A 23078-nucleotide genomic window follows, 5' to 3' on the forward strand; every position below is an offset into this window, starting at 1 on the left:
AAATAATCGGACACAAGTTTTAAAATACGTTGACGTTTGCCCTTTTTAATTCAACAGAGTATTGCTGCTGCTGGTGGTCATTTGTTAACAATATTCACACTGTGCTGCCAAATACAGGCTCGTCAGTGCCCAAGCTGCCTTTTGTTCTCAGTGGTATTAATACAAGTCCGACAAAATAAACACCAATACTTTACTATCCTATGAAGGGATACATTAAAACATGACTCCAATCTTAGCCAGTTTCAGTGCAGCCATTTGTCACATGAGCAGGCTATGTGAATCAAAAAGTGATCTAAATGACAGAACGGGGAGGTAATGACGTCATTTATTGTGAAGTTTTTAAAAACGAGCCATAAAAAATAAAAGCCAAGCATTCAATAAAATGGGGTTGCAGACCTAGGAGAAACATGACACCATCACTCATATGATCAACAGCTGTCAAGATAAACTAGCATTCCCAAGAGCTGGCTTCCCATTGTAGATATACCCGTGGCTATTGATTAACTTTCCACAATCAATAAAGACATCTCCTGTGCCATCACAAACACTCACACATGCATGTAGCAACATGTTCTTCACATTCAGACACTGTACACAGTCGGCCAAACACATATACAAAGGGAGACGATCAACAAGTACAATTAGGAAAATTTAAATTAGACTCCGGCCAGAACAGATTGAGGCCAAGCCATCTGGGCTATGGGACTAATCCAAATCAAAACAGAAAAAGTTGAGAAGCATGTTCATAATGAAGCCATTTAAAAAATGGGATCTTACCATCCACTAATTTATACAAGAAATGCTATTGATGGTAAATCAACATGAATTGCTGTAAATGCAGTAATAGGATTAGAAGTCGTTTTACTAGAAGATCTTGTGGTGAACACTTGGGACAGTGGATAAGTGGTGAGGTGATTTAATGAGAGAATCCGATCAGCGGTTTCGAGGGTCAATGTTCTTGATTGGCAGATGGACAGAAGGGAGGAAAGGCGTGGAAGAAAAGGGGCTCAACCCTGCAGTCCATATTCCACCAAACAGCAAAGTGTGAGAAAGGTCTTTTGTTCTTTTCAAATTTTTTATTTTTATTTAAAAAGGAGGTGGGTGATGGTGACGGGGATTGCAGTTGTAGCACGGCGTCCCTCATGGAAAAACTAAAAAAGATTATTTTAAAACAAAAACAAAAAAGAAACTTAAAAAGAAGAAGCCCAGTAGTTGTTAGCTGTTGCTGTCTGGGTGAAGTGGTATCCTGTCCGTCTTCTCGTCCTTTCTTTCTCTCATGCTCAAATTATGACATTTCCATTGTAGCCTCTCACTGTGTCTGAAACACAAAATTCCGTTATAAGAAACATAGGTCGCATTTACGAAAATACTAATTTACACAGTGGGTTTTCCCCCTTTACACACGAAGCTAGAGATTCATCATCTGTGCCCACCCTCCCTCTACTTGGCTGAAATGTGTCCTACCTGGCCTGGCTGAGGGGCGGCTGCCTGGCCTGTGGCCTGTCCTGGCTGGCCGTAGTAGGCAGCCTGCTGTCTGTAGTACTCAGCCCAGGCCGCGCTGTAGTCCTGCTGGCCTCCCGCTGAGGCCGGGGCCCCAGGGGCTGCAGCTGGCCCTCCGGCCCCCGCCGCCGAGCCTCCAGCCTGGGCTGGGTAGGGGAGAGGATAGGCGGGCTTACCGATATGGTACAGCACCCGTGGAGCGACCCGACATCGGTATATTATCGATGTCCAAACTTATGCTAGCTGTAGGATCTTTAGGAGCAGTTCTACGGGCATGCATAAAGTCCTCTTTGACGTCACTTGGAAAAAGGCTCTTCAAATAAGTATAAATAATAGTAAACAAACTGTGTTCTTAACATTTTGTTTTCTCTCTCTAGTTTTCTTTGAGCTCTGTTGCAGTGGCTAGGACTCACCCATCTTCTTGTAGTACTCTTCCCAGGCCTTGGTGTAGTCCGGCTGTCCTCCGGGGGTCTGGCCGGCCTGGTCTCCAGGCGCCTGGGCGGCGGCCGGGTTAGCGGGGTGCTGGCCTGGCACGGCGCCGCCGGGCTGCTGGTAGTACTGGGCGTAGTAGGCAGCCCAGGCGGCGTTGGGGTCCGCGGCAGCTGCCTTGCCTAGAAAAGATGGCAGTTGGAGTGAGGTCCTCATAGGGGTGAGCTTTCCCTGCTAGTGGTCTCTGCTTGGAAACCAGAGGGGGGAGAAACAGAGACGGTGTTATCAATCACTGGCCGACACAGGACTGATCTGCATTCTCCCAGCGCAGGCTCTGCACTGGTGCTAAAGGCAGCGGGTTCAAACGACTCCTGTTTGTGACCGCTGGTCTGAAACGACTGGGTGGGCGGAGGCGCTGTCCTCACTCCCAGGCTAAGCCCTGAGCCTCAGTCCGTGCTTACCCAACAGTCTTTTCAACGTCAGCAGTCACAAAAGAGTACCCACGTATACGATATCAATCCCAACAAGCGAGTAGTAGTTCCTCATCAGACATGCCACCACTTCACTATCAATAGAGTCGGGTGGAAGTTCGTGGATCACTCACTGGGGTCATGGGGAGCCTGAGGCTGCCACTGCTGGTAGGTGTTGCCCCAACCCTGTGGGGGGTACTGGTGAGGACCGGGGGGACCCCCACTGGTAAAAGAAAGAAGAAAACGTTCATCACTTGCTATACATTTTCCATAGACTGCCGTTTACAGTGTCGTAATCGCATATCTCCATGTACGATATTAATCCTCGACATACATTCAGAACTCCTCATTTCCCTTCATTTTCCCGTCTTACGCTCATCACCAAAATGAATGACATACTGGGAAATATGCTGCTTAAATATGTGTGTGTGATAAAAACGAGACTCACTGTGGGCCAGGGGCCCCAGGTGGTCCAGGGTTGTAGGGGTTAGGGTTGTAGGGCCCCATAGGACCAGCAGGGCCCGGCCCTCCAGGACCTGGGCCTACAGGACACAGAGGACCCTGGAAAACACAGCAGGAAGCGGCAATTAGAACCCACACTACTGGGAGAAGCAGTGACAATCCACAGTGACAGAATACCAACACAAACAATGATCCTTCAGCTTGAAAGAGGAAAAAAATTCATCAATAATCATCTCAATATTGAGTCACATCTCCTGGGTTTGTTTGTATCCCTATTACACTAAACGGTCTATTCTATATGATGAATACGCTACAATGAACTGTACCTCGATCTTGTCCTCAATTAGCTGCTTGGCATGGTCAATCTGCTGGGGGGAACCCCTGATGACAAAGAGCTTGAAGTTGGGGTCTCCGTTGGGCGGTGGCTGACGGGAGATCTCCACGAACGCCCCCGTCTGCTGGTTGATGGACTTGACGTTCTCCCCTCCCCTGCCGATCACCAGGCCACACTTGTGGGCTGGGATGGAGAAGGTCATCTCTCCCCCGGGGGGACCCCAGCTGCCCTGACCCCGGCCACGGCCCCTGTTCCCTGGGGGCATGCCTGGAGGACCAGGGGGTCCCTGGGGAAGGGGAGGAAAGCAGACTGTTACATTGCAGCTCGTGCACGGTGACTGTCCGTTATGACCCATATTTAAAAGCCTTCAGCTCCATTTCCTGGATTTAGATTGTTCAGCTGTAAATACTTATATTTAGATACTTAATGTTCATATTTAGAGTTGAATTTTCTGATCTATGGCTGCAGCAACAAGGCTGTTTCATACACCTGTGTTGGAACAGCACCTCAGTAGAGTGTGGTTATAATACATGTTTTATCCATGATAGAGCAAGCCAGCCAGAGAATATGTATGTATAAAACAGTGTGTGAGAGCAGAAGAATGTGTGTGTGTCCTATAGAGGTGACTGGTGTGTTGTCGGTCAGTACACACCCCTTGCTCCTCCTCCCTGACCCGGATGCTCTGCAGCAGTTCGTTGATGATCTGGGCCGCGTGGTCACAGCGATCAGGAGGGCCCATGATGTGAGCTATCTTATCAGGACCTGTGCCGTCATCTGAAAGGGCACACCAGTTAGGTCAAACACCAGTATAAAAAAAAATAAAGATCTCAAACCAAGAATGTGACTTCCCACAAGAACCTAAGCACCACCATCTAGTCATACCTGGTTTGAACTGTATCCTAACTCCAGCATCATTTTGAATTTTCTTGATCATCTCCCCACTGCGTCCAATCACCACACCCACAGAGTGTCGAGGCACCGGGACCTGACCAATCAAACGAGAGTCATTTTGTCACTCGCAGTCCATTCGGCCTTGGGCTAATCAACTTCTCACCGACTCAAAACGCACTTACGTCCATGCCTCCTCCTCCTCCCCCCCCCATGCGGGAGCCGTACTCGCCCCTGTCTCCGTAACCGGGGTGATCCCTCTCCCTCAGGATCTCCTGAACCAGCTCCTGGGCTTGCTGAGCAGTTCCATAGGACAGAGCAGATATCAGGGCACAAGCACAACACTAACTGCCGCATGGACTACTGCTACATGAGCAATACTGTCGCAGGCTGAGTACCTGGGATGGGAACGACAGTCTTTAGATCAATGGTTCTCAACCCTGGTCCACAGGCCGTCTCCACACTAATAGGTCTTTGTTTGAAAAAGCATTTCTTTCTTACGGTTTTGGCCTTCCGTCCACACTGAGACAGTGTTTTTGTCCGCGATAACTGAGCTTTTTGAAAACGCATTCCTAAGTGGATCAATTTGAAAACGCAGTTTTTGCGTTGTAGTGTGTACTGTGAAAACGGACGCTTTCGAAAACAATGACGATAAAGATTAATGTCACTCAGTCTGTACACAATAATAAATAACTTAACGCACGTAGAAGGAAAATGACGCATCTTAAATTTTCCTTGTGCACAGTACAAAGACATAAGCATTTTCAGACGTTTCAGTGTGGATGAGAAACTTTTGTAAAACGCATGAAAACACTAGTGTGGACAGGGAGCATTTTGAAACAAAAACACAATTTTCAAATGTATCCGGATTCATGTAGACTGCATGTTTTTGATGTTCCCCTGCTTCAACACACCTGATTCACATGAATGGGTCGTTATCAGGCTTCTACTGAGCTAGATAACAACCCTTCCATGCGGATCAGGTGCACTGGAAGAGGGAAACATCTCAAACATGCAGAGGAGGGGGTCCCTGAGGACCAGGGTTGAGAGCCATTGCTTTAGACACTTAAAATCAAAGAAAGAGTAATAAATAAATATTGAAATATTTTGAAGAATGCCTACATAAACGCCCCATAGGCAGCCAGTGTACCTGGACTTTGTATGGTTCTCCGATGATGCGCAGGGGCTTGTCCATGTCGGGTCCCTGAGAGGCATCCTGGATTAGAATCATCTTCACCCCAGCACGCTCCTGTGAGCACACACAGACATGTTCAATTAAGTATTACAGTTGCAATACCTGCAGTTATAACACACACACGACCAATTCCCACTGCCCAAGAAAACACCAATTGTTGGGTTCTGTTGCCTGACATGCCTGTTGGCGTTTGTTGGGGCAGTGTGAAACTGACGGTTATCTTTCCAAACATTCTAAACCCAAAAGTAGAATATTTGGTGTTTGTTAGACATTGTTGGGGCGGTGTGAACTGACCTTTACACACAGAGTCTGGAACATTCCTCTGGCTCCGTACCTGTAACTGTTTGATGGTCTCTCCTCCCTTGCCGATGATGAGGCCAGCCTTGCCAGCAGGGATCATCATCTCCTGCACAGAGCCGCTCTGCCCATTGGTCGCCTCGTGGAAGGAGGAGGGAGGTGTGCCCCTCCCTCGAGACACAATCTCGTCCAACAGCATTTTGGCTTTCCTAATCAGGGATCAAGACAGCGAGCATGACCATCTCAGTGCATTTACAAACAAGCAGACGGCTGAATAAAAACAGCTAATGCTAATTAGAAAAAAAAAAGGGGGACAAATGACATTACTGTTGACAAACATGCAGTAAGCATGCAGCTGTGGTCTGACACTCACTGTATGGAGTCAGGGGACCCTGTGAGAGAGACGCTCCTCTCTGGTAGACCTCCACTGTCTGAACACAGGCCATAGCCATTAACACTCAGCACAGGGAATATTCAACCACAAATTTAAAAAAAATGTACATGTTAAACAGTAACTTTATTGCTAACGCTTAACAGAAAGCCTTTTGACGGGCAGGACCCTCGGACCAAAACAAGACATACCTGGAGCTATCTGAACCTTGCAGCCCGACTCCTGCTGGATCTTATTGATCTGCTCTCCTCCCCGGCCGATAACTGGGGAAGAGGAGGGGGTTACTTTTTTTTTTTCTCTTTTTATTATAAAAAATACTTTTTACACTTTTGTCAATTATTTACAGAAGATACACAATGGATCCAGACGACATGAATGCTTACATTGACAAATAAAACCACATCATAAATTGAAACCTAAACTCCCAGCTCCTGTCACCATGATTAAAGAGCTGTTTTTCACAAAGCAGTTATGAAAGTCTTCTCTCTTCAGCATGTACACCAGCCTCACTTTTTTTTTTAAACATTGACACAAACCATTCCCAAACTGGAATTAATTATGAGGGGAGGAGGGGGTTACTGTCCACGCTCAGTGGGTCTCTATGAATTCTGCTGTTGCTTCTGTGGTTCCATGTTCAAAACCCCCAGCATAGACAAAGGCTGACGTGCTGATAGATGTACTCACTGAGTCCGACCATGCTATCAGGAACGCTGTATTCCTCTGAGGTGGAAGAGGGTCTGCTGCTACTGTCAGGGAGAGAGGAGCAGACGGAGATCAGACACAAATCAACAAACAAATTATACCTACGCTCTGACTTTTAAAAGGGAAATGCAAATATTAAGCATTTAATACATCAGGTGTTGTGAAAACACAGACTTGTTACCTTTGCTGGGCAAGAGCGGCCAGTTGTGCTCCAATAGCTGTGAGAAAGGGGGAGACAGCAAGAGGATTCACATTATTGACAGCTTCCAAGAGGAGGACATGACAAAGACATTTCATATAAACATGAGCACTAACCAGGTTGCTGTGAGAGACTGGCTAGTGCTCAAATATGAAATATTAACAGTTTGAATACCATGATTGGTAACACTGTATACAAGAGAGATACTACTTACATAATGCTGTGGCTGAGTCAATATCACTCTGTGTAGCCATCTTCTTACTCTCCGGTTGATCTATCAAGAAATAACACGATAGATTGTTTAAAGTTGACTAATATTCCGTGTGTTCTGTATGCAAGCAAGAAGAATTAATCTTACGTTACCTGGGTCTTCCAACTGTCTTTTTTGTGCAGAGAATGGAAAGCCATCAGATGCATTACTGTTGTTCATAGGGGGCACTCCAGTATCGCCACCAATCTTTGCAGCAATCTGGTACACAGAACGTAATGTCTTCTAACGGAATGTGTATGCACAGAGGTAGCTACAGACACCCGTGACATATAAACATTTTACTTTTCATGCGTTGATTTAAGGTCTGAGAGCCAATTATCATATGGAATTGGCAGAATATTACAATACGTAGCTAGCTAACTGGCTTACCTATGGGTTACCTGCTGACAGCATTGCATTTGTAGGCAAGGGAGCACGCTAACTGGCTAGTTTGCTTGTTAGCTAGCCTAGCTAGCTAGATAACAATAGCTGGCAACTATACTACAACACATGCTCTTTAGAACAGAAATGTACCCTCAGCTAGCTACATCGAAGAATTGCCTAAATTCAAACAAGTATAATCTCCCTTTTAGAATGCTGAGGCTCTCGGATTACTGTAGCTAATTGCTAGCTAGATAGCTAATTGCTAGCTAGATAGCACAACGACACCCTCCTCCCCTTCTCACTGAGTTGCACTCACGCGCATACTAGCAACCCTCCCCTTCCCTTACCTGCCGGGCCCGTTGTACTGCGTCGGCAAAGGCATCTTTTTTTATTCCTCCACCGTTCCCTATTGCTGCCTGACCGCCGAGAACTGACCCGGCCCCGGGTGGTGGTACCGCACCGTACTCTGACATGTTCGCCAAGAGAAAAACGGCGGTGAGAAGACCAAAGTTAAATCACTGTTTAGGCCAGGGTAGAGCTGCGCAGGAGCGGGAAGTCGAACGGCCAAGATTCCGGGAGGAGCAAGGCAAGGGAAGGAATCAGAGATTGGAGGGCGGGCGTAAAGGTTCATTTGAGTTATCCTATCTACTTCGTAAAGTCACCTAAACAAATGATAGAAATTATGTCATGCTAAAAGTACATTTACATTTTTTTAAATAATTGTCAGTCTGTCTTTATGCTATATTATCATGATTTAAAGATGTAATGTCAAACCCATAATAAACCTACCGTGTTCAAACTTGCCACAGTAATATAGCAGTGACGCATTGGCCCTGTCACTTTTCAGACGTTGTCATAATTTATTATTATTTTTGACAAATATTTTGTAGACTTTAGTACCTTTGCGGCCATTGTCAAAAACTTAACATCTGTTTATGTCTTCTGTTTTCGTGATTGGTAGCGCCGGTAATGTCAAAGGTTAGCTCACTGGGCATAGGTACACTCGTTTTTGTAAACTTTGTTTTACAGTTGGGACTCCTGTGAACGGAGTTTGCTCCATAAGAGGCTACATGTCGTGAATCGTAGAGAAAAGCTAATATCATGTATCTCTAGTTGTTCATTTACTAGTTACGGAAATATTTCATACAGTTGTTATATCCTGTAAGGTCCACCCTACCACCACCTTCGGACCGTGTGAAACAACCCCTTGCGTTATTGGGGACACCCGGCGTACAAAGCGTAGGTACTCTGAATTTGGCGCTCTTTGTATAGACGGTACAGGCGCGTTTTTTGAGATGCAGAGACAGTGACCAGTTTTCAATTTTACGAATGGTTTTGGAGTTATTTCTTACACATTAATGGCTATATTTGCATGCATAACTGGTTTTTAGACACATTTTTGTTGACAATATCTTTGTTATGGCAAAGTATTTTGAACAGCTAGTTACTATTGACTCAAGCCTTTAAGCTATGACACCCTGGCATAAATTGCTTGCGTCGCTAGTAGTAGCTAGCTAGTAGATAATAGTTTCTTGTAAATGTAGCCTCTTTACCTGGCAGCAACATAACTGAACTGTACATAATGACAGTTGCTATCGTGACTTTGTCTAGTACATTGGGATTTATTGAATTTATTCGTCACTGGATGTGCGCGCGGACATTATAACTGGTAAGTTCTCTTTGGGTCACGCTCGTGTACTGTACAGTACCATTGTTCTGCTGACTGTCACTTAACGCTACCTCGCGAAGGCGCTGACTTGTTTTCCAAACCTGTTCTATTATTTTGCTGTCGGATGTAACGAATATTATGCAGTAGTGTAGACCAAGCTAGCTTGCACTTCCAGCTCCAGTTCATACACATTAAAACAACGAAACAAACCATTGTCATTCTTATAGGTCTGTTAAACTATGGCTGACGTCGTTGCAATGGCATCTGTCATTGAAGACTTTGAGACTCAGGTATGTATGTTTAGATGTCATTGATTTGGAGCAACATTACAGTGCGTGCACAGCATCCATACTAACTGGGCTAGAGCATGTCAAAACATTTAACTTAAACTTTGGATAATGTTGGGATGAGGAATAAAGGCCACAAAGTCTCTGTGTACATTCTCTCTTCCACAGCCATGCAAGAAATCACGCAAAAGTGTGGACACTCCAGCTGTCAAGACTATTACAAACTACTTTTCCCCTGTGCCAAAGTCTATGGAGAAACCCTTCTCTCCACCTAGGTCCAACAACATCATGGACTACTTCAATCGCAAGACCCCACCCGAAAGAGAGAAGGACGCCACCACAGAGCAGTCAAAAGAAAACCAGAAGGGAAACGAGTCCCATCAGGTTGTTAGTGGCACTGAGAAGACTGTGAAGCAGCCAGGTAAGCTCCCCAAAAAACGGGGGAGGCCCTGCAAAGCTGCCAGGCGGCTGCAGGAGAAAGAGACGGAGGGCTCCACAGAGGAGTGTGTTATTGTTGAAACCCTTGGAGATGATGGAAGCTCCAGGGAGATGACAGTGAGTGGCTCTGGCATCTTGGGGAGTGACACAGCCGCTCTGTTGGCCCAGGTCTGTGCAGACGCTTGTGTGGATGAGGACACCATAGTAAAAAAACAATCGGGTACTGTCTCTGCTCAACAGGGTCATAAAGAGGAACCCGATCAAAAAGACTCCACTTCTACCAAGAAAAAGTCAGGGAAATCTGCTGACGGTGCCGTTGCTAAAGGACCCCCCATAGACAAGGTAGAACGTACCCAGCCTTCTGGGATAAGAGCAAGGAAAGGGAAAGCTAAGCAGGAACAGGAGCAGCACGATGGGGAGGAGTGTGTACCTGAGGTGGAGGAGGCTGAGCAGTCTTTATGTGACGTGAGCATGGAGGTGAACATGGATGAGGCATCTCAACTCAACAGCAGCACCATCACCATCTCTTTTGAGGACTTCCTGCAGAGTCAGGACCGAGAGGAAGACAAGGGGGACAAGAAAGATGGGATGGAGGACGAGGAGAGCAAAGACAGCGTGGAGTCAAGAGAGAAAGAGGGAGATGTGGCGGATGTCCCCAAACCAGCTGGTGTTGAAGGTCCTCAAGTGTCTCCCAGAACCCTCACCTTCCAGGCAGAGGTGCACGCCATCTCCCTTAACCATGAGCCTGCCAGGGCTGTGGAGAAGAAGGTGGCCTCCATCTTCACCAGGAGGAAAGGGGAAGGGAGCCCAGTGGAGGTAAGGCCTTCCTCGTCTCTGCATCCCCAGCCAAGGCCTGAGCTATTGCCTGTCCCCAAACGGAAGTCTAATGTGGTTCTCCAAGAGGAGGACCTGGAACTGGCAATGGTGGAATCTGATTCCACACCCAAGTGCAGCCAGGCCGAAAGAAAACAGTTCATGAGTGCCTTCAAGCAGCCCAGCCAGGAGGGAGCGAAACCCAAGCTAGGTAAGGGACAGGGCAAGCAGAAGCAGCCTGCAGATAAGGTCCCAGAGGAGGCTGGGGATGAGGGAGCTGACAGGGACATCTCCAGTGTTCCTGCAGTTGAGCAGCCCAGTGCTGGCGACAAGGAGGAAAAGGAAATGAAAAAGAAGCCAGGAAGAAAAGGGAGGAAGAAGGTCCAGAACAAGAAGTCCTCTCCCTCACCTGCCACACAGGAAGAACCTGACCCCAAGGAGACAGGAACTCAAGAGGCAGAAGAAGAACCAGCAGTGGTGCCCACCACGTCCACCCCCGCCACCACGCCAGCAGTCAAAAGACCCAGAAGAAAAATCCCCCCCAGACCGGTATGTGTAGCCAAGGAGGCTGGGACTTTGAACCCAGCTCGAAAGACAAAAAGCCGGAAGAAGGGTAACGATGCCGGGGTCCCCCCGAACGGCCCGGGCCACATGTCAACCCCCAGGTCCAGACACAGAGTGTTCCTGGCTCAGATGGTCTCCCCTCCTGACGAGAAGGAAAGTCCCATCAGGTAAGATGTTAACAATGGACCATTTAGTGTCTATGTTTTGTTGTGAAAACATATTTTGTCATGCTGTTTTGTTTATATTGATGTATTTTTCCCGTTAGGATGAAATTCACACGGGTCTTCTCAACGCCTGAAGCTGTTAGTGACTTTGAAATACTCAGTCCTCCTGCTAATAAGGTAAATGTTATGAGCTACATGAAAAACAAACTGCTGTGCACATGTGTATTTGATTAACATAATGACATTACAGCTGGCAATAAACAATCATGTTTGTCTTGATCAGGGATCAAATGCCTCTAAGAAAAGAAAGCAGGCCAAAAAGTTGGTAGAAAAAGCCAAAGCGATACAAAAGAACAAGAAGGATACCTCCGAGGATCGTGGGTCTTTACGAAGGTCTTCACGGAGTCATACCTCCACCAGCAGGATCTTCTGTGAGAATGAGGTACTGGAGTCAGATAACAAGTAATAATTCTATTTGAAGAGGAGGATATTTCCGTATTAATTTGCGTACCTTTCTGCGAACTACTATAATTGATCAAAAATGTTCTTTTTGTGTGTGCGTGCAGGAGTCTGTGGTTTGCTTAGAGGATGAGCAGAGTGACTCTGCACAGACAAAGAGAAAATCTCAGAAACGGTTACGGAGTCTTAATGAGGTTTTGGGGAAACCCGCTGCCAAGAATCCAGCAGGTATTTTGTCACTCTTACAATGGTTCCACTGGAAATGCCCAATTAGTAAAGAAAGCTATTGCTTGGAATGTTAAATAAGGGTTTATTTTCATTTTTTGCTTTGTCTTTTTTGCTTTGTCTTCTTCCAAAGCGTCCCTATTGGTCCTGGGTAAAAAGCCACAGAGGACGTCGGCAGGCATATCCATATTTGATGAAAGCAGGTAGAGACTTCTCTTATGTAAACATGTTCATGTTTCTTGTGAGACTCACAGTGCTTTTATGTATGCCAAACTAGTTATGTTATTCATATAATTTCTAACATTGTAGAATTCTCTATGCACTGACACTCCCATACTAACCTCACATGTGGTCTTCTCCAGCCATGAGGGCTCGGAGAACTCCCAGGATGATGAGCAGTTAAGAGCGCGCAGAGAGTTCCTGAAGAGTGGCCTTCCTGAATCCTTCAAGAGGCAGATAGCCAGAACTGTTGCCTCCCAGGAGGCCTACTCCCTCTCCTGCTCCTCCTTCCAGCCCACTGTACACGTGCTGCAGACAACACAGGGTAAGTTAGATATGTTTATCGGAAATTCATTATGTGACATGCAGCAGTTGTCACACAAACGACGATACCAACAAAACCACAGCACCAACAACAAACAACATCAGAGCACCTCAACATAACACAACATGTCACCAAAGTGCTTTACGTATTACAAGGATCCTCACAGAGAGGTCCAGTTATTTTTGTTACCCAATTTGTCGAGAGTTGTACAGCCCTCAACCCTTGTTTGACTTGTGATGTGATCTTATCTCTCTATATAAGACTTAATGGGTTGGTACTTCAGAGAAGCTTTTTTGTCATGTTGAATTTGAGACAGCCAACTTTGTGTTTATATTTACAGATTGCTCTCTCTGGACTCTCCCGTGGCCTGTCACACCTTTACTACAATGCTTAAAGGACGTGAAAATCCTGTCATCAAACCCTCTCCCATGTGTACAAAGTTCCCCCTTCTCTAAGACTGTGCCAGTGTCTAGAGTCCATGCTAAGAAGGTAAGTCTAAACGTTGTATTTGAAAAGGACCCAGGAGGTTTCTCTTTCGATACCCGGTCATGCTCAGTAACTGCCGTTCTCCAGGGCTCCGGCTGGAGGGAGGAGATCTCTCAGAAGGCTCGTCAGCTGCTCGCCGAGGAGATCAGCGCGTCCAACCCTCCCTTCCCGGCTCACAGGTTCCTCACTCACTTCCTGAAGAGGCGGGCCGATCACCTCCAGCCGTGCGCCACCTCGGGTGAGAAGAGAAGATTAAATAACTCATCATGACCGGGGGGGGGGTAGTAAGACTGATTACATTATTAGAAACTATATTTTCTATTTGACCGGCGTAATGTCAGCTGTTTGCCGTAATACTTCCTCTTGTCTTATGATGCTGTAGAGGTCACGCTTGGCCCCAAAGCCCTCGGTGCCCCAGCATCTGTCGAGGCGGTGGGGGGGAAGAGGAAGAGGGTGGATGAGGGGGTGGTGAAGGTGACCAAGAAGCAGAGGTCCAACAGGTCTGAGGGGGAGGAGAAGGGCACAGGTGCTGCTCCCACCCCGGAACCCCAGCCCCCCAGGAGGCGAGGACGGACCAGGGGGGCTGACAGACAGAATCCCTCAATAGAGACCACACCTCTTCCTCCTTCTGGAGACATAATGGTGGTTCTGGATGACTCTCCTGTGTCAGAGGAGGCTGGGAAACAAGGTGAGAAACCTGCCCTTGTGTACATTACAGGGTTTCCCGTTTAACCTTAACTTTTCAGGGGGCTGCCCCTCTAAGCAACACACGCCTGCCACCTTTTTTTATAGCGATATCTGCCATGTTACTCTGTCCTGTTTTCTCCCTTCCATTCCAAAACGCCAGTCTCCCTTCTCTGCAGAACGCATTAGTCTATTGCACAAACTAGCTCTGTCTCGGAAATACATCTATTTCCGTTTGTTTCCCGTTATTGTAAATGTCATTTGACAGTGTTGGGTAACTTGCCGTGTCCATGTTTCTCCAGACTCGATGAAGGAGGACGTGTTGTGGACCGAGAAGTACCAACCGCAGCACTCCAGCGATGTCATAGGAAACACCGGCTCAGTCAGGAGACTCCACAGGTAAAAGCGAGCGCGTCTCACTGTACACAAGAACACACGAGTCACCCTGGACGATACAAAACAGACCCAGTGATTCATCAGTCAGTGGGCTTAGAGGTGCTAGTTGGACAGGCATTTTGGTCCGGTTTCGTCCGCCTTAAAGTTTGACTGAACCGCCGACCTTGCAGTTGGCTGAAGGAATGGAAGCTCCGAACCGACCGAGAGGAGAGGAAGGAACGGAAGAAGCAGAAGGAGGGGAATAGCAACGGTGAGAGCCCATCTACTCTAGGATCTCACAACTGAATTGGACTTTTGTTCATGGACGGTGACAGAAACTGTGTGTGTGGTCGTGTGGTCCTCCCAGACTCGTGGGACTGTGGGGAGGATGACTCCCAGGAGGGGGAGGAGCTGACGTGTAACACCCTGCTGATCAGCGGCCCCACAGGGGTGGGCAAGACCGCCGCCGTCTACGCCTGCGCCCAGGAGCTCGGCTTCAAGGTCCCCGTCTTCCCTCTGACAAACGACACATACACACTGGGGCCCGGTTTCCCCGACGTGGATTAAGCCTAGTCCTAGACTAAACTTCATTGAATTTTTCCTCTTACTTTAGGACTAAGCTTAATCCACGTTGGGGAAACTGGGCCTAGAAGATTACGGTCATTGTTAAAAAGGTTGTCAAATCTTTCTTCTGTCTAGTGTTTCTAGATATCACTTTTGTTTACCCGTGCCTGCCCACCCACCTCCCTCTAGGTTTTCGAAGTGAACGCGTCGTCGCAGCGCAGCGGCAGGCAGATCCTGTCCCAGCTGAAGGAGGCCACCCAGTCCCACCAGGTGGACATCCAGGGAGTGAACACCCACAAGCCCACCTACTTCAACAGCTGCTCCGCCCGGCTGGGCTACTCTCCCAGTGAGTGGAGAGTGCACTTTATACCCCCAGAAAAAACACGTCTTGTTTTGTAGTGGGAGTTTATTTGATTTGTTTTAAAGAATCGCTAAGTAGGGTGCCATGCTAGCATGCCAAGGGATACGGCTAAAGCATAATACTCTTTAGTCACCATAGTAGTTCTAGTCTTAACAGTTGTTGTCTCCATCCTGCCCCCCAGGGAAGGTGAACACCCCTCGTAGGGTGGTGTCCTCCCCCAGGAAAGTCCCCCAGTCCCCCCGCGGCCCTAAGAGGGGAGGCCTGGCTCCCACCTCCCTGGCCAGCTTCTTCAAGATGGGACGACCCCCCAGCAAAGAGCCCGCCAACCCTGACAAGACTCAGCCAACAGGTACGAGTCACCTAACGTCCTGTGGAGGGTCAAATGGCTCTTCCGTAGATCTACGCTGTGTATATACCCCTCCACACCTGCTGTCTAGTCAGACACATCATGTCACTCTGTCTCTACCTCAACGCAGTTGCTCCTAATAAGGCCCCCAAAGCCAAGGAGACTGCCGCCAAGACCAAAGAGCCTCCGACCCCGCCAGCCGGCAGCGCCACAGAGCCTCCCAGCGAGGAGAACAGCAAGAAGACGGCCACGTCGCTCATCCTGTTCGAGGAGGTGGACGTCATCCTGGATGACGACTCGGGGTTCCTTGCCGCCATCAAGACCTTCATGGCCACCACCAAGAGACCTGTGATCCTAACCACCAGCGGTGAGAGGTCCAGGACCTGGTGGTCTTGTAGATAGAAGTGTAAATACGGAGCAGGACTGTCGTCTTCATGTGCCCTTTATGCTCTTGATGGTATTCTGGAACCGTTATCTAATATTTAACTCTTTTTTTTTGTAGATCCGAGCTTCAGTACAACATTTGATGGATTCTTTGAGGAAATCCATTTCAATACTCCATCAGTGGTAAGAAATCCACTATGGTCAACACCGTTTGCTGAGTGCTGTGTAACTAACCTTGTAAACAAACAAATATAGCTACCTGAGTGATCCAGGCTAGCCCATCACAGCGGTGATCCTCGTTCGTTTCCTGTTTCAAAGTAAACAATCAGGAGTGTGTGGTTGCTAACGGCAGGCCTCCTCTCCTCCGTCCAGGTGAACGTGGGCAGCTACCTGCAGCTGCTGTGCCTGGCTGAGAACACGAGGACGGACCCCAGGGACGTGTCCACCATGCTCAGCCTCAACAGCTGTGACATCCGCCAGAGCCTTCTGCACCTGCAGTACTGGACACGCAGCTCCGGGGGGCGCCCCGCTCCCTGTGTGCTCCCACGCTCGCTCAGCACAGGTACTGACGCGGGGAGAGAGGACGTCCTGGAAGGCAAACTCACGAAGAAGAGAATAAAAAGTTGGAAAAACGAAATGGCCGTTTTTGACAACTTTTTGAATCGATTTTCCGTAGTAGTCATGTTGTTTCTGCTGACTCGGGTGTTCCTCTTCAGAGTCCCAGACGAAGGCGGAGGTGGAGGTAGAGGGGGCGGCAGACGGAGGAGTGTGCGAGGAGGTGACACTGCCTCCCTGTGACACAGGCTGCACTCAGCAGATGCTGGGACTGCTGAATGTGGAGCCAGACAGAGATGTGCTGGACATGCTCACGGTTGGTGTTTTTTTAAGGGAAGCAATAAGAACCTAAAATCCAATGATATTTACAGTATATGACACCTCAGGGGAACAAGCCTAACTTAAACTTCCAAACTGAAATATGTGGTTTGTTCTGTGCGGACAACCAAAACGAAGTTAAAACACTTATACATCGGTTCGGTGTATATTTAACAATGATAAAACTAAGAATCAACTAATATCAACAACAAAACGTGTGTGTGTCCTCAGAGCCAGAACACAGCAGAGCCAGGCTGCCTGGAGGTGCTGAGGGCCAGCCGGAGGAGAGGCCTGGACCTGCTCTACTCCAACTTGGAGGCAATACTACCCCTCCCTGTCACTCACCTGACCATTACAGCACCTCGGAATCCACAAGCGCTCAGCAAAATACTGGACATGCCTTTCACCGAGTCCCTGGAAACGGCCAGCCCAGCCCCGCAGCCTGACAGTCTGCCCCCTGTCGGGCTGCCGCAGGTGGCAGAGGGCTCGGACGACGGCAGCCCGGTGAAGTGCTCCTCCGCCATGAAGAGGAGGAAGAAGAGCCAGCATTGCCCGGAGGACCAGGACCCCTTCCACTCTGACTCGGACTCTGACAACGCCTTCCTGTCCCTCCGCGAGCCGCACCACGCCCCTCAGACATCCCGGGAACCGAAAGACGCCTCGACGGACGTCCAGGAAGAGAGCGGCGGCGACACCGCTGCTCCCGTGAGGATGAGAAGGGTGCCGTTAACCCCAGAGCAGAGGATGAAGAGTGAGCCCGTCTCTCGCTGCCTGAGCTCCCTGGCTGAGTTTCTGGACCACATGTCGTTCCTGGACTCCTCCCTGCTCCACCCAACAGCACGGCCAGGGGGCGCCAGAGGCTCGCTGACGTTTGGCCTCTCGACCAGAGCAGAGGTGAAGGACGGGATGACAGACGAGCCCAGGGAGGAGTGTGATCGAGGGAGCTGGGCCGAGGAAGAGAGAAGGCTGGAGATCCAGGCTATGGTGGAGGCTCTGAGCTTCCAGAGGTGTAGACGAGGGGTGGAGGTGGGATGGACCAGGGCCCAGGCTCTAGGGGGGGAGCTGGGAGAGGAGGCAGTGAAGGAGCTCTCTCTCCCGGTGGCCCCTCACAGGCAAGGCTTCAGCCTCACCCTGGACCTCCCCTGTGACGCCAAGTAAGTCCAATTACGATTCTGTTTCAACCATATTGTGTTCAGTTTTGCGGTGAAACGGTGACAAAATGTGGCAAATGAAGAGGAATGATCTGGCTACGGTTGATAAAGGCTGTGTTCACTGTCCTATCTGTGTCAGAGTGCTCCAGGCAAGGAGGGGAGTGATGGACACCTTCCTGTCCGCCCGGGTTAACGGGACCCTGGGGAACCGACGGGCGGTAGCCCTCGACTACCTGCCCACACTACGAGCAATCTGTAAAACGGAGACACTGAAGGAGCAGGGCAAGACCAAACGCCGGTGAGACCATAGGCTCAGGGTTGAGACCTGTTAAGTTATACTGACACGTGTTCATTGATTTGAGCTCATTTCATGACGTACTATCATGTAAAGCTTTGATGTCTTGATCATTTACGTCCCTGTCCTCCTTTTAGATTCCTGCACTACCTGGAGTCCATCCACCTGGGCCTGCCCAAGAACACATTACAGCACCTGGCTGAGGGCTTCCCCTGAACCAGCGGTCGCCTGGAGGTGTTGCCACTGGAACTCTTTAAGAGCATGGCACGTGCAGGATGTCCCACACGGAAGGTGGTCTCCGTTCTCTCTATCCAGCGTCCTCCTGCCCGTACGGCCCCAGACAGCAGCCCTGTCTTTTAACACGGTGCTCATTCATCTCAGGAGGGGGTGCAGTCAGAGTGGATTATGGAGGCCGTGGGCTGTTTGTGTACTTGACTTTGATTGCTAACAGAAGAGATGAGATTGAATCAGTCCTCTCGTCAGGCAAGAGGTGCTTGAACCTGGGGCCGTACTGACAGCTCATTATGCATTTGTACAGTAATTATTAAACAGTAGTTGTGTGTTTTACCATGTGAGAGAGATTGTTTTAGGGATGTTGTTGCGTAGAAACGGAGACGTTTCTAAATGATGTAATAAATGAGGCTTTGCTGGTGGATGCAATGGTGTATCTTTTTTTGTATTAGTGCTTGCATGAAGTTAACACACCTGTACAGTATAAAGCACACTTGTAGAAATGATTGGCTTGTATAAATATTGTTTCTGTCAATACTAACTATTTTTTATTAATGCACTCTGGACCTCACTTGTTGCCCTCATGATTGTGTGGCATCTCTATATAATTTCATCATGAATCACAATGTTATTTTGAGTTAATAAAGTTTCCACGTTTTAGCATTTGGTGTATTTTGATTTACTGCTTTTTGCTCTACATTAATAACTTTTTGCCTTGAGGTTGTCTATGATTGTGCAATGACCAAACTGGTGCACCAGAAAGAAAAATGCCTAAACGTTGCGCCATGTTTTTTGTAGTGTTCAGCCGTGGGAGGTATAAACCCCGGGGTGTTAGGTTAAAAGAGAAAGACGCTAAGAGTTGATTGGCATACAGTCGTACACAAATTCCAGTTAACTAACTGCATCAAATTAGATCGTGGAGTGCAGTATGCACCTAGGATTTCCAATACCACACGTAACATCTTTCATCGCAAGATAATGGAAAGAGGGGATATAAACAAAAAGATTTTACAGGAATTAGTGAAACTGCCGGACAACAATCATTGCGCAGACTGTGGCGCGCCTGGTGAGTGTGCGTGTGGAAGAGAATCGATAGTTGAATTACTTCAATCTAGCAACCAGCAATTATTGTAATATATATGTATAAGGATGCGGGTCAATCTAAACATTAACTAAAGTAAGCTGTTCTAAACATTCAACAGAGCCAGAATGGGCATCGTGTAAACTGGGAGTGTTTGTGTGTCTAAAATGCGCTGGTGTCCACCGGAACCTCTCCGGTCGCATCAAATCTATAATTCTCGATTTTTGGGAAGATGATTTGGTTAAGGTATGGACCAATACAGTTATTTTCTGTAATTTGTTGGACTTTTCATAATGTCATTCTAATGTATTTTTGTGTTTTTATGTCTGTTTATTGGGGTGTAACTGAAGTTTATGAAATCCAATGGAAATGCCACTGCTAAGGTTGAGTATGAGAAAGCAGTCCCAGTGTACTACTACCGGCCCCAGAAGGATGACTGTGCGTAAGTATTGCCTGGAGTTCACACTGGCATCATTTCCTGAGAGAGAGTGTCTTGCTGATTTGACACTCCCATGTAGAAAGGGGAAGCAAACAGGCTTGTGTTGTTCTTGAAAATACAGAAGTTTAGCAATGATTAAAATGTAGTGTAATTGTATCAGTAACATATTGGCTCTCAGAAGTGTTTTGCCCCAGATGTTCTGATTGTTTATTCACAATGCCTTCAAGCTCTGCAGGCATGTCATGCCTGATACAATATAAAGGAATTTCATATCAATTAAAAGAATGACTGTTTCATTAAAAAGTATTTATCCAGCAACATATTAAATATGTTTCCAGTGTATTGAGGGAGCAGTGGATTCGAGCTAAGTATGAAAGGATGGAGTTTGCCGGAGTGACAAAGTACCCACCTCTGGGATATACAACAGGTGAAGAAGTTGATAGATATTTTCCAGAGTCACATCAAAAGACATTACACCTCTTACACCTACGTTTTTGCGCACTACTTTGCATGTTGCCAAATATCTTAACTATTGAACTACTTCCAACTTCCAGGTGCAACTAGGTTCTTCTAGGTGCAATACTGGATAAACCTAACATACAGGAAAGACTACATTATACAGTGCATGTTATTGGTTTCATTCCAGGTTTCTATGAGGGAATGCTGTTGAAGAAGGGGAAGGTGAACGGACAGTATCTGAAGAGGAAGTTTATTCTGTCACAGGCAGAATTCACCCTGACTTACCATAACAAGGAGGATGTAAGTCAGCTTTATTTTCCTTCTCACACTCAAGAGGTGGGCAGTCCAAGTGTGGTGAAGACTTCATAATGAAGACTTCATAATGAAGCATCCGCTTGTTCATTTTTGCATCCATCCAAACAACTAAATGGAACTTTAAACTTATGTAATGTAAAAGTTTTTTTCTGGCTGGACATCAGTGCTTTATTTTGTTTTATCACCAGGAGTCCAAAAGACCTAAAGCATGTATCCACATAAAAGATCTAAACGTCACCTTCCAACCTGACAAGATTGGTCATGCTAATGGACTACAAATCAGCTTCCTGGTGGACACCCACACCAGAAACCTTTATGTCTACCATGAGAGTGGTGAGGTGGGTCCTATCTTAAATGTATCTAGTTTAGGGGAAAAATACTCAGGTGGTACAACAAGGGCATACCAACATCTTGTTACGGAAACCTCATCTAGTAGTAGTAGTCGGTACTTTATTCATCCTCAAGGGGAAATTGTGTCGTTCCAGCAGCCAAGATAAAAACAAGAAATTAAAATATAAATTAAAAAACAGGTCACCAATACAAAATACACAGTATGCAAAATACAAAGCACACACATACAAAAAACGCTGTACAAATATACAAAACATTGAATACAAATATATAAAATACATGTTGCAAAAATACACATTGGCTGTACATGGGGTAAAACACAGGGGTTGTTTAACAGGAATATACAAGTGCAAAACAATTTGATCATTCTTCCCTGTAGGAGATTGTCACTTGGTTCAATGCCATTCGAGCTGCTCGCTTTGCCTACCTACAAACAGCCTATCCCACAGGGAGTGACAAAGAAGTAAGTGCTCTTTCATTTTAATTCGTCACAACACTGTGTACTGTAGAGTGTACACCTGTGTACCAGTGTACACATCTGAAATAGACTGTATCAACTACTTCTTCAAAGGTGCAATGCATTTAGAGGACATTTTTATGCCAAGGGCTTTCCCAATCTACTGGTCTGTTCATGCAAATAAGAGCTGTGCAAAATCTTATGTCTTTTAACCCAAATGTAGCCATTGACAACAATGTAATTCAAAATAAAGACCGTAGTTCTTCGTTTCTTTAAATTACCTGAATTTTGACAGTTGGTTCCCAGGATTACCAGAAACTACCTTAAAGAAGGATACATGGAGAAGACAGGCCCTAAGGTTGGAATTTCTCTTATGTCACACACATAAAATATTACCATTTGTTACCAATTCAGTATGTGTTGAGATAATGTGTATGTGTCTATGAATGTTTGGATAGCAATTGGAACAATTCAAGAAGAGATGGTTCCTCTTGGATGCCCAGGAAAGAAAGCTCCTCTACTTTAAAGGCCAACTGGTAGAATAATCAGTTATCCTTATTCTTATCAGTTCAAGCGGTTATTCACAGACCAAGTTCTATACACACTGATGGTATATAGAAACAGCTTGTGCGTATGTGTGTCCAGGATGCCACAGAGCAGAAGGCAGTGTTCATCGGCCCAGAGAGCAGCGGCTATTCTGTAAAGGAGAGTCATCCAAAGGGGGCCAGAGGGAACAAATGGAAGTATGGCATTGTTATGGAAACCCCAGAACGTCAGTTTGCCTTCCTGTGTGAGCGGAAGGAGGAGCAGAAAGAGTGGGTGGAAGCCCTCAAGCTAGTCATGGCGAAACCCATGCAACCTCAGGACTACACCAGTAAGAGCCACCACACAGCTCAGCTCACACAAAGTCAAATGTATTTGTGGATTCATTAACTAAACAATAAATGGCAAGTAATGATGCGTATTTTCTAAGTAAATGGATCTTGTTTCAGCTGAAGCCAACCTGAAAGGATGACAGAGAGATGTAGAAGAAAATACTACTGCCACTGCTGAGCCACCTCAGACCAGTTATCCTTATCTATCCCATGGAACAACTGGATTATTTTACTTTTGGTTACATGATCAAATGCTGGTGTTAGTATCCACCATTGAATCACCACAACTTACAGCGGAGCTGAAACCATATGAAGCTCTGAGGATTGTTGAACTGTTGAGACTGTTCTATAGATAAAGTAACTAGAACAGCATGATACATACATCACTGTGGTGGTAAATAACATACTGTGCACATACTGTGCAGGACATACATTGCTATACAAGAGCTTAATTTTTCATATTTTAATCAGACAATTTCAGAAATTTAATAAATAAAATAATGACTTATGAAAAGCAGTTTGGCTGATCACTGTATCACTCATTACCTAATTTTATATACAAAATGAATTACAAAAATAAATAATTTATTCAAAATGTATTTGTTGATATTCAAGTCGTGTATTTTATTTACAGCATTGACCATTTTTATGTTGCTGTTTTTAACAAATGGCTCTAGAGGGCAGTAA

The 23078-nt window shown here is 46.7% G+C and overlaps 3 protein-coding genes across 9 annotated transcripts; 2 read left to right on the forward strand and 1 right to left on the reverse strand.

The window, feature by feature from the left end:
• Positions 1-311: 311 nt before the first annotated feature.
• Positions 312-8091, reverse strand: LOC134012081 (far upstream element-binding protein 2-like). 6 transcript variants are annotated; one of them, XM_062451719.1, is made up of 18 exons: positions 7849-8090; positions 7231-7336; positions 7082-7141; positions 6850-6886; positions 6651-6709; positions 6158-6229; positions 5949-6006; positions 5613-5784; positions 5234-5332; positions 4269-4379; positions 4078-4180; positions 3848-3969; positions 3188-3481; positions 2848-2960; positions 2534-2622; positions 1914-2111; positions 1465-1646; positions 312-1318 (listed from the first exon to the last, which is right to left on the reverse strand). In XM_062451719.1, the coding sequence occupies exons 1-18, from the start codon at positions 7972-7974 to the stop codon at positions 1310-1312; spliced, it is 2010 nt and encodes a 669-aa protein (XP_062307703.1). In that variant the 5' UTR covers positions 7975-8090; the 3' UTR covers positions 312-1309. The 6 variants fall into 6 exon arrangements, with proteins under 6 accessions (XP_062307703.1, XP_062307695.1, XP_062307712.1 ...); XM_062451711.1 differs by having other exon boundaries at positions 6651-6712; positions 7849-8089; XM_062451728.1 differs by lacking the exon at positions 7849-8090 and adding an exon at positions 7508-7801 and having other exon boundaries at positions 6651-6712.
• Positions 8092-8789: 698 nt separating this feature from the next.
• atad5a (ATPase family AAA domain containing 5a) lies at positions 8790-19079 on the forward strand. 2 transcript variants are annotated; one of them, XM_062451673.1, is made up of 23 exons: positions 8790-9170; positions 9398-9460; positions 9626-11439; positions 11538-11613; positions 11720-11878; positions 12003-12123; positions 12254-12323; positions 12483-12664; positions 13005-13153; positions 13238-13388; positions 13533-13838; positions 14137-14233; positions 14401-14480; positions 14577-14710; positions 14963-15119; positions 15316-15483; positions 15611-15847; positions 15983-16047; positions 16237-16401; positions 16583-16735; positions 16969-17891; positions 18028-18186; positions 18321-19079. In XM_062451673.1, exons 2-23 carry the CDS (start codon positions 9410-9412, stop codon positions 18397-18399), a joined length of 5496 nt encoding a protein of 1831 aa, XP_062307657.1. In that variant the 5' UTR covers positions 8790-9170; positions 9398-9409; the 3' UTR covers positions 18400-19079. The 2 variants fall into 2 exon arrangements, 1 of the variants encoding a protein (XP_062307657.1); XR_009928525.1 differs by lacking the exons at positions 18028-18186; positions 18321-19079 and having other exon boundaries at positions 12245-12323; positions 16237-16735; positions 16969-17106.
• Positions 19080-19240: 161 nt separating this feature from the next.
• adap2 (ArfGAP with dual PH domains 2) lies at positions 19241-22990 on the forward strand. The gene is made up of 11 exons (XM_062451582.1): positions 19241-19480; positions 19617-19741; positions 19846-19937; positions 20273-20361; positions 20581-20693; positions 20897-21046; positions 21439-21522; positions 21812-21874; positions 21975-22052; positions 22162-22390; positions 22509-22990. The coding sequence occupies exons 1-11, from the start codon at positions 19393-19395 to the stop codon at positions 22529-22531; spliced, it is 1134 nt and encodes a 377-aa protein (XP_062307566.1). The 5' UTR covers positions 19241-19392; the 3' UTR covers positions 22532-22990.
• The last annotated feature ends 88 nt before the right edge of the window (positions 22991-23078 follow it).

Source organism: Osmerus eperlanus, chromosome 2 (genome assembly GCF_963692335.1).
Source record: "Osmerus eperlanus chromosome 2, fOsmEpe2.1, whole genome shotgun sequence".
Classification (NCBI taxonomy): domain Eukaryota; kingdom Metazoa; phylum Chordata; class Actinopteri; order Osmeriformes; family Osmeridae; genus Osmerus; species Osmerus eperlanus.